General features: G+C 38.5%; 1 protein-coding gene across 13 annotated transcripts in view; it reads left to right on the top strand.

The window, feature by feature from the left end:
* The window catches only part of STPG2 (sperm tail PG-rich repeat containing 2), a 418033-nt gene that overhangs the window by 158926 nt on the left and 241196 nt on the right, over nucleotides 1-17911 (top strand). For 8 of the 13 annotated variants that reach the window (XR_007356264.2, XM_048847110.1, XM_048847117.2 and 5 more), the window contains one exon: nucleotides 5478-5615. The exons of 3 other annotated variants lie outside the window; for them this stretch is intronic. Coding sequence is in view for 9 of the 10 variants with exons in the window: in XM_048847110.1 (XP_048703067.1) it covers nucleotides 5478-5615 (138 nt within the window). In the remaining variant the exon portion in view is untranslated. The remainder of the gene's footprint in view (nucleotides 1-5477; nucleotides 5616-17911) is intronic. 2 more of the 13 variants (XM_048847109.2, XM_048847108.2) reach the window with 2 other exon arrangements.

Raw genomic sequence — 17911 nt, 5'->3', positions numbered from 1 at the left:
TAGATAAGCTATTACCAGCAGGAGAGTGGGGTGGGGGGAGGTATTTTTTCATGCTTTGTGTGTATAAAAAGATCATCTACACCTTCCACAGTATGCATCCGATGAAGTGAGCTGTAGCTCATGAAAGCTTATGCTCAAATAAATTGGTTAGTCTCTAAGATGCCACAAGTACTCCTTTTCTTTTTCCTGGTGTGAGAGAGTGAGATCAGATAAGGCCTGAGGTTTAAATCAAATGGAAAATAAGCCAGAGATCATCCTCCGAATTCTCATGACAGAAGAGCCATGCAGAGTTAGACGACATGTCCTTTGTTATTTAAGTTTTCAGAAATATTTCTTCTGTTGTATGCAGAACTACTTATGTCTGCAGTTTGCTATTGTGTAATTGAGTACAACTATTTGCAGTAGTTGCTTTTGTATGTGTGTATGTACAATGCTGGTTGTGTGTGTGTGCACTTTGAAAATTCAGCCATGTATGGCAAAAAAAAAAAAAAAATACAGAAAGCAGTAATAAAAGGAGACTTAAGCAAAGGGGAAAATCAAACCAAATGGAGTTCTGATGATCTCTGAAGAGATACAGATCAGCTGTTGCTAATGACAGGAATAGCAGTTGAGAAAGCTCTTGTACCAGCAACAGCATGTTTGTGTGAAAGCAAATAAAGGTGAGTGGTACTAGATAGGTAGTCTGGGGAAATCATCCTAATTTTGAAAAACAGGTGAAATCCTGGCCTTATTGAAGTCAATGGCAAAACTCCCATTGACTTCAGTGGGGCCAGGGTTTCACCCAGAAAGGCAATTTTTTTTAGAGGCTCTGACTTGAAGATAGGATTAGAGTCACAGCACTTTGTGAGTGTAAGAAGGCAGGGAGCAGCTTTCTGCTCATGCTGAAGGCCAGAGAGAACTGGAACCACGGGTTCCCATCTAGGCAGGCATGTCTCAGCTTATCATTCTGTAGGTAGGTAAATTGAATTCCTTAGCTTTACTGTCTAAATAAATCAATACAAGATCTTAAAAATTGAAGGTCTCTGTGGATCTGATTCAGTGCCTATTGAAGTCTTTCCCATTGTTGTGGAGTTAGGGAGCTTTCATCTTCGATCCTGCATTTATAGACTTTTTAATTTCTTGATTTCTTAACATTAATATTACATCTTCGCTGAGCTTTCTTTCTTTGGAATTCTACATATTTCAGGTCATTCATAGCACTTCTAATACTATAATTACACTATGGTAATGCTGAGTTGTAAATAAAGCTAATTGAAATAAAGAAATATCAAGCATATTCTTGTTTATAGATGTAAATGTCTTGTACAAGTCCGTTAGACATTACCTGTTTTCATTTATTATTTTTTTTAGCAGAAGGTTTATTACAGCCTGACAGAACTGGACCTCAGTTGTCACTCCTTTGGGTGCAATATATTCTATGTTATCCATTAATAAGCAATTGATTTTGAAGTTAATTGTTCATGTTGATGGATGTGCTGTTCTGATTTCTTGGTCTGATTTAGGGAGTAGTGGCTGTCATCAGAAGGAACTTTCTGTTTCACTCCAGACTAGAGGCAACATAAATCAAGTCAGACAGATGCCATTAAAGCTCCATAACACAAGCAACTATGAACATATTGTTTGAGTCTGCAGAGACTATTGCTATGTACAGTGAAGTGGTTGTCACCTGACACTTTTTGCATCACAAAGGATTTGAAAAATAGCTTTAATCAAGAATTTTTGTGTGCACATCAGTGTGCCAGAAAAGTAAACATTTAATATGTTATGGCTCTGTTATTTATCATGAAGTGTATTATTAATCATACAGTAATCAATGGGTTAAAATAGGAGTCTTTTATATAAAAGTTTATACCTTATTCCAGGATTATTTCTCTTTATATTATAAGTATGTTAGGTTTCAGGACTTCAAAGCACAGCTGAGTGATTCTATCCCTACATTCAAGCTGCAAATAACAGCTAAATATAGAAATAACCTCAAAACACCATAGAAATAAATGTATTCTAAAATGAGATGTTCATGGTCAGAGCATTCTGTATTTCCATATCTACCTACAAAGTTCCTAGATGTAGATGTGTGGGACTTTATTAGATACAAATTTGCATCAGATTCAGGTGCATTAATATTTCATAATATGCATTGGACAATAATGAAAATAACAAAATTAAAACATTTCTTCTCTTCTGGGCTTTATCCTGAAAGCAATGTCACTTGTGTAGGCCTCCATTCTATTCCTGTCTAGGACTTGCAGTAGCTCTACCCCTGTTAGACTTTTACACTTCTCACTTCAGTTCTTTTAGTATACACTAAATTTTCGCTTCAGTTTTCAGTTCTTCCAGGACTTGCATTGTTATAGTAGAGAAGTATCTAGTAGTGGAGAGGACTTATCACTTCTCGATTGTGTCTAATGAGCATTATGGTGGTAAAGCCCCCAAGGAGAAGCTAAACAGTTTTCTTGCTCTGTGGAACATGGAAGATACAACCTAATTCAAATTGTTACCACCATGAAACTTATAAAATATTTTTTTAATTTTACAAATTACTGCGGATAAGTGTGTACTCTATATTTTTATAAAAATGCCTTTTAAATCTGTATTGTTTAATAATGGAAGAACCCTTAATAGAGAAGTAATTCAAGAGAGAATCAGAACCTGCAAATAGTTATCATTCTGTGGCTTAAGGATCTGATTTAAAAACTATTGCAGTCAATGGGAGTCATTCCATTGACGTAGTCAGATTATTATCAGGTCTTATGACATTTACTTATGATTGGCTGCATAGCGAATCTTTTACATATTAATTTTAAAATGTTTGGCAACGATACACCAAATGCCGGGTGCTGGTTTTGTGACTGCAGCCTGGCAACTGTTTTCTCCTGTTTATATATTCCATATTACAGGGCACGCTCTAGGCAGGCTCTAGGTGCATATACAGAGCAGTTTTTTTATTTTTTTAAAATATTGTTGTGTAATAGGTGTAAACAGAACCATGATAATCACATCAGTTTCCTTTTAACATTTTAGAATAGTGGAAACTTCCATTCACAGTCTGAAATTAAGGCCTAATGTTTCTAGTATAAAAAAAGTTCAGATATGTTTTACTGTGAATACTTCTGTGCCTTAAAGTTCAAATCCCTTCTTACACCCAAATCCAGGGTTTTCACAACCTGACTTCTCTTCAGCTAACTTGCATCCAAGCCCTGATCTTGCCTGATAATCTGGACTGTTCTATCTGATGGGTGTGTATCTTCACTACGTATTGAAGATACTTAATTCCACAATGTACTCCCTATCTCCCCTTACATCCTCATATAAATGTTGGCAAAAAGAAAAGGAGTACTTGTGGCACCTTAGAGACTAACCAATTTATTTGAGCATGAGCTTTCGTATGCATCTGATGAAGTGAGCTGTAGCTCACGAAAGCTTATGCTCAAATAAATTGGTTAGTCTCTAAGGTGCCACAAGTACTCCTTTTCTTTTTGCGAATACAGACTAACACGGCTGCTACTCTGAAACATATAAAACATATAAATTTTGAACAGGAAAGAAGGAATATAACCCTGTGATATACTGCAACATGAGAAAACCCTCTAAGTAGATCAGCAATTGCCCGATTCTACCCTTTGGTTCACTTTAGAGAGAAATTGGACCACTTAAGAGAAACAGTGTCTATCCCTTCTATGAACAAAAAACAAACTATTGTGTAACATGAAGTAAACCATTTTTTCATATTTGGATAACTCAACATTTTTTTAAAAATCACCTTTTGGTTGGGCATAGTCTTTATAAGTTTGAATCCCAAGGTGTAATTTTTCAAGGAAGTTACAAGCACCTGAATATATCAGCATCGAATGAAAATGCTTATACAGCTGACACTATGGCATAAAGCTGCTACTGTGGGACCATAAAACAGCAAATAGTAAAGGAAACTGCTCATTATTTACTTGTGAAAAAAGACTGTGGCCTTTAGTGTGTTTTAGTTTTTGCTTTCATGTCTCCACTTCATCAGTCATGACTGGAAGAAAATACTCTTAAATGTGTTCCAGTTGAGATAAAAATATTCACATCCACTTCCTCAGTTTTTTTTTAAACCAGGAGCAGTAATCATTTTGTAAAAATAAAAACAATGTTTGTCTTCCTTTGTACCATTTCATAAGGAGTGCTCAGTGGTGATTTTAGTGTATTTTTCTCTGTATGTTAGGGATTTCTCGTGTCTGATTTCTCAAGACAGCAGAAGAGGCCAGATATAAGAGTAGAATCTATGTCTCTCTCTCATGTCTAGGATAATGAAAAAGAAGAAAATTATATTTTTAGTGATCTTAAGAAAAGGCTCCCTCTTGGTTTTTTTTTAAAAGGATGACAATAGATATATAGTCAGTATAATGAAATCTTAGAGTCAAGAATAGAATTTCTTAAAAAAGAGTTAAGGTGATTCAATGGAATTCAGCTAATACCCAGAAAACAATATTATATTTGATTTACAAAAATTGCACACCTTTTAAAACCCCCAAACCTTAGAAAGTCTGGACATGAGCAGGTAAGAGTCTGTTCAGTTCTCAGTGTTCCCCAACCCAAACTTAATGTTGTCTCAGACAAATTGCAACATATACAAAGGTCAGAATAGCAAATTTTAAGAGATTATCGAAAATTGATGTTTATTGTGAAATATCAGATTTTCAGGATGCACATTTTCCAGATTTTTGGTTTCGCTTTGAGCTAGGATTGATATCAAACAGTTAGAGCAACAACAAAACTCTCTCTCTCTCTCTCTCTCTCTCTTTGCACATCTATGTGGTTTAGACATAAAAGGTACTCCTTCTTCTTATAGAATCATATTATTGTATGGTTTGAAGGGACCTCAAGAGTGATCCTGTCCAGCCCCAGGGCAGCTACAAAATCTTTATTGGACAATGTCTGGGGACTTTGATTGTTTGGGCCTTTTTGATGATGTCACAGCTATGCACCAGTTCCCAAAATGCACAGCTGGAAATCCATCACTTAAAGACACACAATTCCCCTCCCCCACAGTCTGTTTTGTATATTCAAATTGTGAGAGTTGGGGAGGAAATGTGATTTTAGTTAGCTCATCATTGGTCAGTTATAATGGCACTCCATGTATTACCCCTTTTTTGTTTCAGTCAAATACTTTGGTAGCTGGCAACTTATTTTAACTTTCCACAGCATTTTAATTTTTAGCAGTGTATCAACTTGCTCATCGTTTTTACATTCTACTAAATATCCCCATCCTCACAGCCTCCTCGCTCTTACTATATTCTCTATGCTTCTTTTTAACCCAATCAGCTACTTTCACAGGGTTAACGTCTTATTTCTTTGTCTAGGGATCTTACAATTTTGACATTTTGGTTTGTTTCCTTCCTCAGCACTGTTATTTTAATGAGATCATCATCCATCATCTGTTTCTGCTTCTACTTTTCTCTTTTTTTATTTTCTACTTTGTGTCCATTCTTTATCTCTAATAGATATTTCTTCAGTTTCCAGAGTGGCTTCATTTGGAGTCAGAAAATCTTCCATCTCTTGCCAGCCCAGCCAGCCTCCAGGCTAACTGCCAGACTTCCCCTACTTTTAAGACCAAACCCAGGATAGGTGCAGTGAGTATGGTACATGAGTCCAAGTATGGTCTTTAACACTTTCTTGCCCTGCACAGGATATCACCCTGTCAACATTCAACATTAAATGAATTAAGAAGTGGCTAACTGACTTATCTCAAAAAGCAGTTGTTAATAGAGAATAGTTCAGATTAGATTATCATAATGGTCCATTCTGGTCTTGAAATGTATGAATCTACTCCTGACTGGATCAGCCATCAGCTGCAGCAGTTCACCAAACAGAGCCAGCCAGATAATGTCCTCAGAATATTCAAGATCCAAAAGCAAAATGGTATTCAGCTCAGCACCACCAATAGGTGTTTCCTTAGGCTTACCAACTGTCATAAATATAAAGGGAAGGGTAAATCCCTTTGAAATCCCTCCTGGCCAGGGGAAAGCTCCTCTCACCTGTAAAGGGTTAAGAAGCTAAAGGTAACCTCGCTGGCACCTGACCAAAATGACCAATGAGGAGACAAGATACTTTCAAAAGCTGGGAGGAGGGAGAGAAACAAAGGGTCTGTGTGTGTGTCTATATTCTGTCTTTGCCGGGGATAGACCAGGAATGGAGTCTTAGAACTTTTAGTAAGTAATCTAGCTAGGTACGTGTTAGATTATGATTTCTTTAAATGGCTGAGAAAAGAACTGTGCTGAATAGAATAACTATTTCTGTCTGTGTATCTTTTTTGTAACTTAAGGTTTTGCCTAGAGGGGTTCTCTATGTTTTGAATCTAATTACCCTGTAAGGTATCTACCATCCTGATTTTACAGGGGGAATTTCTTTATTTTTATTTACTTCTATTTTTATTAAAAGTCTTCTTGTAAGAAAACGGAATGCTTTTTCATTGTTCTCAGATCCAAGGATTTGGGTCTGTGGTCACCTATGCAAATTGGTGAGGCTTTTTATCCAACATTTCCCAGGAAAGGGGGGGTGCAAGTGTTGGGAGGATTGTTCATTGTTCTTAAGATCCACGGGTCTGGGTCTGTAGTCACCTAGGCAAATTGGTGAGGCTTTTTACCAAACCTTGTCCAGGAAGTGGGGTGCAAGGTTTTGGGAAGTATTTTGGGGGGAAAGACGCGTCCAAACAGCTCTTCCCCAGTAACCAGTATTAGTTTGGTGGTGGTAGCGGCCAATCCAAGGACAAAGGGTGGAATATTTTGTACGTTGGGGAAGTTTTGACCTAAGCTGGTAAAGATAAGTTTAGGAGGTTTTTCATGCAGGTCCCCACATCTGTACCCTAGAGTTCAGAGTGGGGGAGGAACCTTGACACCAACTAACCAATCAATGCTGATATTGAACAAAACACAGCCTAGCCAAATTCCTGGAGAATTTATTATGCTATGTATCTGCCATCGAGTTAAACACACCTTTCCATTCTACTGCAGAGATCTTCTATCAATGACATTATAATCTCAGGGACCTGGAGTTGCCTCATCAGATCCCAGAAACTTGGTCAGTGCACTGAATCAAAGGCCTCATGGAAGTCTGTAAAAGATTGCTGCATGTACTTATTAAATTCAGCCATTTGTTTGAAGCTAAAGATCTGATTGACAGTGAAATCATAGATATGTAGGGCTGGAAGAGACCTTCAGGAGTCATCAAGTTCAGCCCCCGGTGCTGAGGTAGGACCAAGTAAACTTAGATAATCTGTGATAGGTGTTTGTCCAACTTGTACTTAAAAACCTCTGATGGGATTCTACAACCTATTCTATTCCTGCGCTTAACTACACTGATAGTTAGTTTTTCCTAATATCTAAGCTGAATGTCCCTTGTTCCAGATAAAGCCGATAACTTCTTGTCCTATCTTCAGTGGGTATGGAGAACAACGGATCACAGTCCTCTTTATAACTGCCTTTAACAAATATAAAGACTATCAGATTTCCCCTGAAAAGATACCGGAGCAAACTATTAAACAATCAGTTTGTAAGCACCGTGAGGATAATATTGTTTTAAGGAACAGCCATCATGGATTCATCAAGAACATATGCCAACTTAATTTCATTCTCTGACATGGTTACTGGCCTAGTGGATGGGGGAAGCAATAAATGTGATATATTTTAACTTTAGTAACGTTTGTGATACAGTCCCACAAGACATTCTCATAAGCAAAGGAGGGAAATGTGGTCTAGATTAAATTATTATATGGTGGGAACAGAACTGGTTGAAAGACTGTACTCAAAGAGTAGTTGTCAATGGTTCACTGTCAAACTGAGAGGGTGTATCTCGTGGGGTTCCACGTGGGTTAGTCCTGGGTCCACTACTATTCAATATTTTCATTAAAGACTTGGATAATGGAGAGGACAGTATGCTTAAAAATTTGCAGGTGACACCAAGCTGAAAGGGGTTGCAAGCATTTTGGAGGACAGGATTAGAATTCAAAACAACCTGGACAAATTGAAGAACTGGTCTTAAATCAATAAGATGAAATTAAATAAAGACAAGTGTAAAGTACTTCACTTAGGAAGGAAAAATCAAATGCACAACTACAAAATGGGGAATAACTAGCTAGGTAGTATTATTGTTGAAAAGGATCAATGGGTTATAGTGGATCACAACTTAATTATCAGCCAACAATATGATACAATTGTGGAAAAATGCTAACATTATGGTGTGTATTAACGGGAGTGTCCTGCATAAAACGTGGGAGGTAATTGTCCTGTTTTACTTGGCGCTGGAGTACTGTGTCCAATTTTGGGTGCCATGCTTTAGGAAAGATGTGGACAAATTGGAGAGAGGCCAAAGGAAAGCAACAAAAATGATAAAAGGTTTAGAAAAGCTGATATAAGAGAAAAAGGTGTTTTTTTTTTGTTTTTTTTTTAAAAGACATGTTTCCATTCTCATTGTTTCCTTTTTTAAAGATAAGTACTGTTTTTGCCCTTCAGTCTTCTGGGACCTTGCCTGTCGTCTTGAAGATATTTGCTAACAGTTTGGAGATTGCGTCAGCTAGTTCCTTAAATACCCTAGGTGAATTTCATCATGCCCTGCTGACTTGAATACATCTAACTTATCGAAATATTTTTTAAACTGTTCTTTCCCTATTTTGGCTTGTGTTCCTTCCACGTGTTGTTAATATTAATTGTGTTGAGTATCATTAACCTTTTTAGTGAAGAGTGAAGCAAAATAGGCATTAAACAACTCATCCTTCTTGATATCTGTTATTGGCTCTATTTCCCTGCTAACTAGAAGACCTATGTTTTCCATCATCTTTCTCTTGCTCCTAATGTTGGTAAAGAACCTCTTCTTACTGCCTTTTATGTCCCTTGCTATGTGTAACTCATTTTGTGTCTTAGCTTTTCTGATCTTGTCCCTACATGCTCTTGCTATTCTTTTATATTCCTCCTTAGCAATTCTTCCATGTTTCCACTTTTTGTAATAGTCCTTTTTGATTTTTCAGGTAATTTTAGAGCTCTTGATGAAGTCATATTGGCATCTTACAGTTCTTCCTGTTCTTCTTTTGCGAAGTCTAAAGCCACCCTAAGTTTCCTGGCCTTTGCCATAAAGTGCATAATTGATTTGAAACATTAACATGGAAATAAAGAAATTCCCTGGGACTGAAAACAGTGCAATATCTCAAAGATGGGTAAAATGTAAATAATGATGAGGACAAGGCAGCCAAACAGAGTGATCTGGATTGCATGATAATCTGAGCTCATTCAAAGAAAACATATTTTAATATAGTCAAATGCACAGTTATACATCTAGGGAGAAGGAATGCAGGCCATACCTAAAGAATGGGGGGTCTATATCCTGGAAAATAGTGATTCTGAAAAAGTTTGAGGGGTCATAGTGAATAAGCAGCTGACCATGAGTTCTTAGTGTGGTGCTGTGGCAAAAAGGGCTAATGCAATCCTTAACTGTATAAACAGGGAAGTGGTGAATATGAGTAGGGAGGTGAATTTACCACTGTATATGGTGTTGGTGAGACTGATACCAGAATAGTGTGTACAGTTTTGGTGTCTATATTTTAAAAAAATAATTGAGAAACTGGAGAGGGTGCAGTAAAGAGCCAGAAAAGTAATCCAAGAGTTGGAGAAAATTCTTTGCAATGAAAGACTTAAAAAGGTCAGTCTGTTTAGCTTATCAACAAGAAGATTTAGAGGCAACTTGATTACAGGGTGTGAGTACTTTCACAGGGGAAAAAAAATACCAGATAATAAAGGACTCTTTAATCTAGTGGAGAAAGGTATAACAAGAACTGTTACCTGGGGTTCCAGTGAACCCGAAGCTCTCTGTACCTGTGTTACAGTGAACCTGAAGCTCTTGTTACTTTACTTTTTGCGAGTCGGTATCAGGACAAACCAAGGGAGACACAGCACTTCTGTCTGTTATGTGGCTGACACAAACAAATCAAAACCACATGCTTTCACTTAAAGCCAGTACTTTTTAATTCCCTGCACCTCCAACAGAATGCATCTCCTTAGTCACTGCTTTATCTAGTCTCAAGCATGCACAAATACAATAAGTTATAGAGCACCCCAAACTGTAAAATATCCCTTAGGATTACCCCTCAGGAGTTTGGAGTGGTTTTTGGGTGATTTCAGCTGTAGCGTTCCACTGGCCAGCTGTCCATCTGTGGCTGGAGATCTTGATGTGTCTACAAAGCGATCCGTTTGACCCAGACTCCCAGTTCCCTTTTATATCTCTCAAATTAGAAAAAACATGTCAATCTAAAGTATTGCATAGCTGATCAAATGGAGCAAAAGCAAAGGTTGCAAGGTTTGCCAAAAACAGGATGTGGTGTTGTGGTTTTTGGGTCAATTAGTCTGGCAGGTGTATATATTTCTAGGCTGCCTGTTTTTCACAGACTTTCACCCCTGCACTCCAAGAAAAGGGCACAGAGCGTCAGGTTCACCCCTCACTTCTGCCTTCCCCTTAACTAAGCTAAGTTACTGCAAAGATCCACTAAATAACTATTCCTAGCAATAAGCAAAATAATTGAGAGACCATCCCAATAGTTGGCAGTGGCTTAGGTACCTGGTTGTTTGTTAAAATACCCCTCTACAGAACCATTACTTGGAAGCGGAAACCAAATAAATTCAAATTGGAAATAAATCACAAATTTTTATCAATGAGGGTAATTAACCTTTGGAACAACTACCAAGGGAAGTGGTAGATTCTCCATGTCTTGAGATCTTTAAATCAAAGCTGGATGCCTTTCTGGAAGATATGCTTTAGGCAATCACAAGTTATCCTTTAGTCAAACACAAATTATTGTGCTCAATGCAAGGGTAACTGTGTGAAATTTAAGGGCCTGTGATATATACAGGAGTTCAGACTAGATGATCTAATGGTTTCTTCTGGCATTATACGCTATGAATACTTTAGAAATACCGAAATAGAATAGGGTAGGATTTTTTCTTACTTATGCCACTGTAATATAGAGTAATTAGAGTTGGCTCTGCATTTACACAGGTGTAAATTAGATTAGGGCATGATTTGATCTCACTTTCCTATCGGTTCATATATTGATACTGTAGACATTCACATATTCTTATCAATGTCAGGATTATATATCAAGTTCATCAAAATATATTATATTGCTACAAAAAGTAAAATATTGATTGTTTCCATTTGTAATTAGAAAGCACATTGAGCTAAATTCTGCATTCCCTTACGTGGTGTTCACAAATGAATTCAATGGTAGTGAAGCTTCTGCGACTGAGTCTCCAAAGCTTCTATCCTCACTGAGCATGCATAAGCCCCTCACAGAGAATTGGGTCCTCTGTTTTTAAGGTATGATATTTTCTTGCAGGATACGAAGGTATTTGGTTTTCAAAATATTTTAAAATATCATTGCTATACTAAGTAGCCATAGTTGGATGGAATCTGAAGATTTGATAGCATTGACAATATTCTCTCTTTGTTCTTGCTAGGCCAGAATATCTAGAAATTTTATATTTTCCTCTGATATATTAAGCTGTAGATTCCCAATGACTATGATAGAGACATTTAAAAATTAGGCAATAAATAATGCAAAATACAATTTAGTTTAATCCTATAAAATACATGAAGAAAGTTAGAAATAACTTTTAGCATGACAGTTCCTCAATAATATTAATGAATGATAGAGTCTTTTATAAGACACCTCATCTTTTTATGTCTAATATAGATATTAGTAAAATTACATTATATGCTGAATAAAATTGAGTTACAATTACATGTCAGTCCCTATGCATTTGGATATTTGAAACTGACTTTGAAAACTACAAGGACCATGATTAGATTTTTAAAGATTCTTGCCCTGAAGAAGCTTTTTCCTTTAATAGAAATTGCATATCATGAGAGAGGTTGTTTATCTAGAAATAAGAGGTTGGATTGAAATACGCAAGTCACTTAACTACCATCAAAATAGCTGAGACATGATCAGATACTCACTTTGCCAGATATATAAAATAATTAAATGTAAGGTGCTTGGTACACAAAGAAATTATATATATAAAAAAATCATGGCCTGCAATTGGACTTATCAGCTATGAGCAGCGCTACATGTTTAGCATAAATGATAATAAAGCACAGAAGCATATGGACATGAGATCAACAGTGAAGAGAAAAATGTCTTTTTAACTGTTAGGTTCTTTGATGGATTTTTTCTTAACCCTGTGTCATGTAGTGTTTGCAGATGGTTCAGAAGCAGCATGCATATAGTTAGGGCAATAGGGATTAGGGATGTTTCATCTAGTCATGCTGAATTTTGTTTGGTCAGCTGTATTTGTTACACCAAAAGAAGTGTCACAAAGTATTAGTCAGCTCAGTTCTGGTGCTGGAACCAAATAATAAACTTTTCACTTGTATAATACCTTTTATCTAGGGATATTAAAAGACTTAAATTACTAATTTTGGCACTTGTCATCCAGGTTGGAATTAAGTTGTGTGACTAGAATTATTGTTCTGCTAACTCTTTCCCACTTTTTGCAAGGTTTGGATGTTGCCATCTGATACATTAATAGCAGATTTGCATCCTGTTTGGGGCTTCCTTTTGTAGGTGCTGGAAAATAGACTTTATATGGGTGAAATCCTAGTCCTATTGAAGTCAATGGCAGAACACCTGTTGACTTCAGGAAGGCCAGAATTTCACATTCTGTGTCTTATTGTTGGATTTTAAGCATGTGAGGAACAGGCAATGTCTTGAAAGTCTGGCCTTAATGTATTATTAATATTAGTATTAATGTTTATTTGGGTTGCTGTCCATTATCTACTGTGCTATTTCCACACACTTAAGGACTGTTCTGCTCCAGGGAACTTACAATCAAAGGGGACAAACAGTTTCTAAATAAAAAAATTGTTAAATTTAATGTAGAATTTGCACAGTACTTGTAAGAACTGGTCACGTATGAAGTATTATTATTATAGAGAGGGCTGGTAGCACTATTATTAAAGTTGCTTGACACTTCTGTAATAAGACCCTCTTTGCCAAACTTAGCAGTTTGGGCTGAGTGTCTGCCTCAGGATGATATTTTTTGGAAATCTTCGGCCAAAATAGTTCAGCCATTTCTGAGAACAAGGCTAGAGAAACATATGTTTTGACCTTTTCTGTTTGACCTTTTCTGTTGACCTTTTCTTTGAGGACTCTACCACCCACTTGCTTTGTTCAAGGACTTAAAATATGGCCTGTGTGGCCTTTGTGTCATTGATTTGCCTTTTATTGTTTGTATGAAAATTTGCTCAAATATGCACTAGTTTTAAGCCTTTGAAAAGTTGACACATGCTTAGAAAACACTTCTGAGATTTTAGTAGCTGAAATCTCCAAAGCTTCTATCCTCACTGAGCATGCATAAGCCCCTCACAGACCCTAGTGCTGACCAGACTGCGCGCGCACACGCTGACTAAGAATGCTCCATTCCCTCACAGTTCCTATGTCTGCCAGGACTGCATATGTGCCATCCCCAAAGAATGAATGAGCATGCTCTAGCTTGCCTAAGGCTATGGAGGCAAAGGTGGACTTTCTGTGAATATACTGCTGTGTGCCAGGGTGGGCCAGCCACCAGAACTGAAAGCAGAGAGCCTGCCTCTCCTGTGCTTTCAGAAATAGCCCTTCAGGTGCACAGGCAGTATGGAAGTAGAAACTGACTGATTAAAATGCAGAGAGGACAATTGCCAGATTGGGGGGAGGAAAAAGTGTTGATTGGGATAAGGAGTCTGACAAGACTGGGATTGAGGGGTGGGAAAGAGAGACATTTTTACTGAGAGTTGAGGGGTAGAAAGCTAGGGTTAGTTGGGCAAAGAGACTTGGACTGGGAGCTGATGAGTGAAATGGGGGAAACTGGAAGCTAGTTGGCCAGTGAAGAACACTGAGATTGGACAAGGAGAAGGGCGGAGAGGGAAACTGGGAATGGCTGGACAAGAAAACTAGGACTAGGAACCAGTGTGTGGGTGGGAGGGGAGACAGATCTCACAAGAGCTGGGGTTTATGGGGAGAACTGGGTCTGCACCCATGCTTGTGCAGCCTTAATATATGGATTATGACATTGTCTTTAATTATATGATGACGTTCTATTTTTACTATTTTAATTGTTAGTGTTATTTCAGTTTGAAAAAAGGCTAGCCCTGTAATCATTCTGGGGAAGTGAGTTTGCACACTGGATGTCAAAAAGAAATTAGCTAGAACTTAAACTGAAATAAGAAATTCAGAAAGTTGAACAGAATATATGACATTGGAGAATATTCTGTGATCAAACCATCTAGTCTCAAGGGCCATCTTAAGTGTATAATATTATGAACCAGTCTTTTTATCCACTGGCTAATGTTCATGTGTCTGCACAGCAGGACTGGCTTGGTGTCCTCTGTCAACTTCAATGACATCCACCCGCAGTGTGCCCATTCCTAAAACATGTAGAGATGCTATGCGGAGTTTGTCATATAGCTTCACAAATCATGTTCTCTCCACGTGGCATCAGGAACTGATGCTGGTTTTGGGAAAGTAATGCCTCAGAGCTGTTCAGCTCACCTTCTCAAAGAGGTCACAGCTAACTTACAGAGTGTCTTACAGTGGCGCTCTGTGATAGCGATATCAGGAAGGTGAAAATGAATTTCTTGCCATTAGTAAATCTTAATCTCTGAATTTATTGTTATTTAGTTAAAGGTCCTCAGTGTGGCAGAAAGGTTTGGTTTTTAATCGTTTTAATCTATTTTAAGGTTTGTTAATAACTTAAGCAAACCCAGTAACATTGAAGATTTGACATGGGGAATATTGGGTGTCTTGGTCCACTTCCTTCTATCCTCATTGTTTTTCTCATCCTTCATGTTATATTTTAACTTTGGTTGTAAACTCTTGGGGGCAGAGACAATAAGTGTGAATCTGATCTCAGTGATACTGGTTTTGCAGTGGCATAGATCTACTGATTTGCTTGAAATTATTCCTGATTTAAACTGATGCAAAAGATTCAGAACTATCATCTTTGATCTGCAAGCTGCCAAGAACATGTATTGTACTGGAAAAATAAGAATCTTTATTAGTATTACTGCTAGAAAGCCAGTTTTCCATACCAGTGCCTGAATGCACAGCTAAATTAAATGTACTTTCATTAGACAGATCTCTAGAAAGAGTGCCAAATTAAATCCTTATGTAATTATCACTGAGACCAGGGATGAACTAGTTCCAGTTTTGGTCTCTGTTACTTTTATATTGTTTTTATCGATATCTCCTTCTGAAGGTTCTTTAGCCTTTTTTTGGGGTGGGGGGGTGATAGTCATTGAAAAGAATTTTCTCTTCAAAACTGTTTTAGGTTGTGTGGAGCTGCTAGAGGGGATATCTTGGTATGTAAGTCACAGTTGTGATCTCCTCAAAGATCTTTTTTCAGAAGGAATTCTTTGCCTCCATCCATGGCAGCTGCATTTGCTGGAATAGAAGGGTTATCCAGGCTATCTTTGCTCACGTGCATTTTAGCCGACTACAGGACAGGTACATTGCCCTCCATCCTACTTGAATGAGGCAGGATGTAGCAAGACCCTTGCTTCATTCACTGCACACATTGTGTCATATTCTGATATCCTTTCTCCGCTTGAGCAGCAGCTTACTTCAGAGGTAGCTTCATTGAAATCAGTGGAGTTACTCACAAAGATGCCACTCAGCATATAAAGGTGGCAGAATCTGGCCTCACTGAAAGGTGAAATCTGCAAAGCACCTAAGGTTCACTTGAGAGGCTGTCTGTCTCTTTTCTTCCCCATCCTCCCTACGCCTGGATACTAGGCATGTGAGTTACCAGAAATGTGACTTAATTTACAAGCTTTCTCCCACCCATAATACTGTCATTTTTCCATTGGTTTTTCCTGCTTTTAAACTCCTTTTCTTTCTGCTTTCTGTCTACTACCATGATCACATGATCGCCAGTGCCAAATTTGACTTCTGCACCCTCCCAGCTTCTGCACCTCTATAATTAGCCTCAGTCTCACTTGCTGTCATGCTCAGAAGCTTAGTCCCTTGGGTGTGCACTAATTCAACACGCTTAATTCTGTCCTCACACCCTCAATGGCAGCAGATAGTGTGAAGCTTTGACTATATGTGGCAGGTTTGTCAGTTCCACTAACAATTGTCTTGCCACTGCATTCTTAATTTTCCCCCAAATGGGAACGTTAAAAAGAGTGAGATGATGATAAAATTTCTGGTGTGCAGTGATGGCTTCTTGAATAAGGATCTAATGACCTTATAGTTTATTTGCCAAAAAATTCAGTCTCAGTTGATCTGAAACTGTGAATTGACTGATTAATTTGAGCTGGGAAAAGATTTTTCAGGGCCAGCTCAAAAAACTTTGCATGTGTGTCCCCCACCCACAATAACATTTAGCCCAATGGTTAGAGCACTTGGCTGGATGACACCCAGATTTGAATCCCCACTGTGAAGCAGGGATTTGAACTCAGATCTCTCCACTCCCCAGGTGATCATCCTAAGCATCAGACTGTCGGCTATTCTCAGATGCATTGCTCTCAAGCTCGCCTGTTGAAGCTTTCCACTTTGCATAAATATCTAATTACTCATTCGAGTAGAGTCTTGAACTCCGCTCTCTCCCCTATCAGGTGGGTGCTCTGTCCACCAAGCTATTGACTATTCTCCTCTTAAGCTCTTTGGTTGAAACAGTTCCGCTTTGTATTCCTTGGGCCACAGAGAGTAGGGGCTTGTCTACACTACCAAGTTTTGCTGACAAAACTTATGTCGACAGCCAAAAGTCACCAAAAAAAAAATCGCCAAAGGGTGTTCACACTTGCTCCCTCTGTCAACAGATCATGTCCACATTGGGGCCTCCATCATCGACAGGGTGAGCAATGCACTGTGGGTATGTATCTTGGGATTCTCTCCGAGTTCTCCCACAGCCTCCTCAGCTGTCGAGAGCAGCATCATGAGTAGCTCTGTGAGCTCTCCGTGCTGAGGAATGGCAAAGCAGCATAGCAGTCTGTCCCCCTCCCCTGCAGCAACAGTCTGCCTGCTGCTGTGTTCCTAGCGCAGGGCAGAACAGGAGCATTCCAGTGATTTGCTTTTTGTTTGTTCCCCAAACGGAGCAGCCCACAGACACTTCCCATAGCACTGAAAGGGGAGGGGCGCATGCCTGCAGGGCAGCAGAGATCAAAACACTGTGCAGAGCAATCAGGGCAGGCATTGTGGGATACTGGCAGAAGCCAGTTCTGTCGACAAAACAATCAGCAGTGTCTACGCTGGCTCTTTGTCGACAATAAAGGAAGGAGAAAAGACAAAAGTCTCTCGTAGGGGTGTAAGATTTTTGTCACCAAAAGCAGGCGTTTTTCGTAACAAAAGTCCCTTTGTAGTGTGTACGCTTTTGCTCTTTTGTCGCCAAAAGGCAGTTTTTGGTGACTAAACTGGCCAGTGTAGACAAGCCCTAAGAACAAGAATGGCTGTTTTGCCTGGTGATTAAGGCACTCAGGAGATGTGGATTCAAATCTTTTCTGCGCCTGATTCAGAAGAAGTAAGTGGAAAATTCCTTGTGGAAGAGAAATTTTGACTCCCTGAAAAGAGACCCCATCAGGATTTACGTGGGTATTCAATCACTTGAGACAGTTTTTTGCTGGATGTGATTTTGCAAATGCTGTGGTGAAAAGAACTTTCTTCACCCCCACACTGCCACCATCAGAGAACTTCCTTTAAAAAAATATCAATTTGACTTGGCTGCATATGTTTGGTTGGTTGCAGATTATTTTGTATGCGTGAATGGTGACAGGTGATGACAATTAATAGGATACTTAGAAGGAATTGTATTAATGATTAACAATCACACTAGCAATAGACTGGGTTGCTGTCTTCTCCCCTGGAGAAATCTGAAATCAGTTGGATCCTGCGATCTTCATGATTAGACTACTGAAATAA

The sequence above is a fragment of the Caretta caretta genome, chromosome 4 (genome assembly GCF_965140235.1).
Source record: "Caretta caretta isolate rCarCar2 chromosome 4, rCarCar1.hap1, whole genome shotgun sequence".
Classification (NCBI taxonomy): domain Eukaryota; kingdom Metazoa; phylum Chordata; order Testudines; family Cheloniidae; genus Caretta; species Caretta caretta.
Note: the sequence above shows the minus strand (reverse complement) of the source record. Positions and strands in the feature narration are given on the sequence as shown.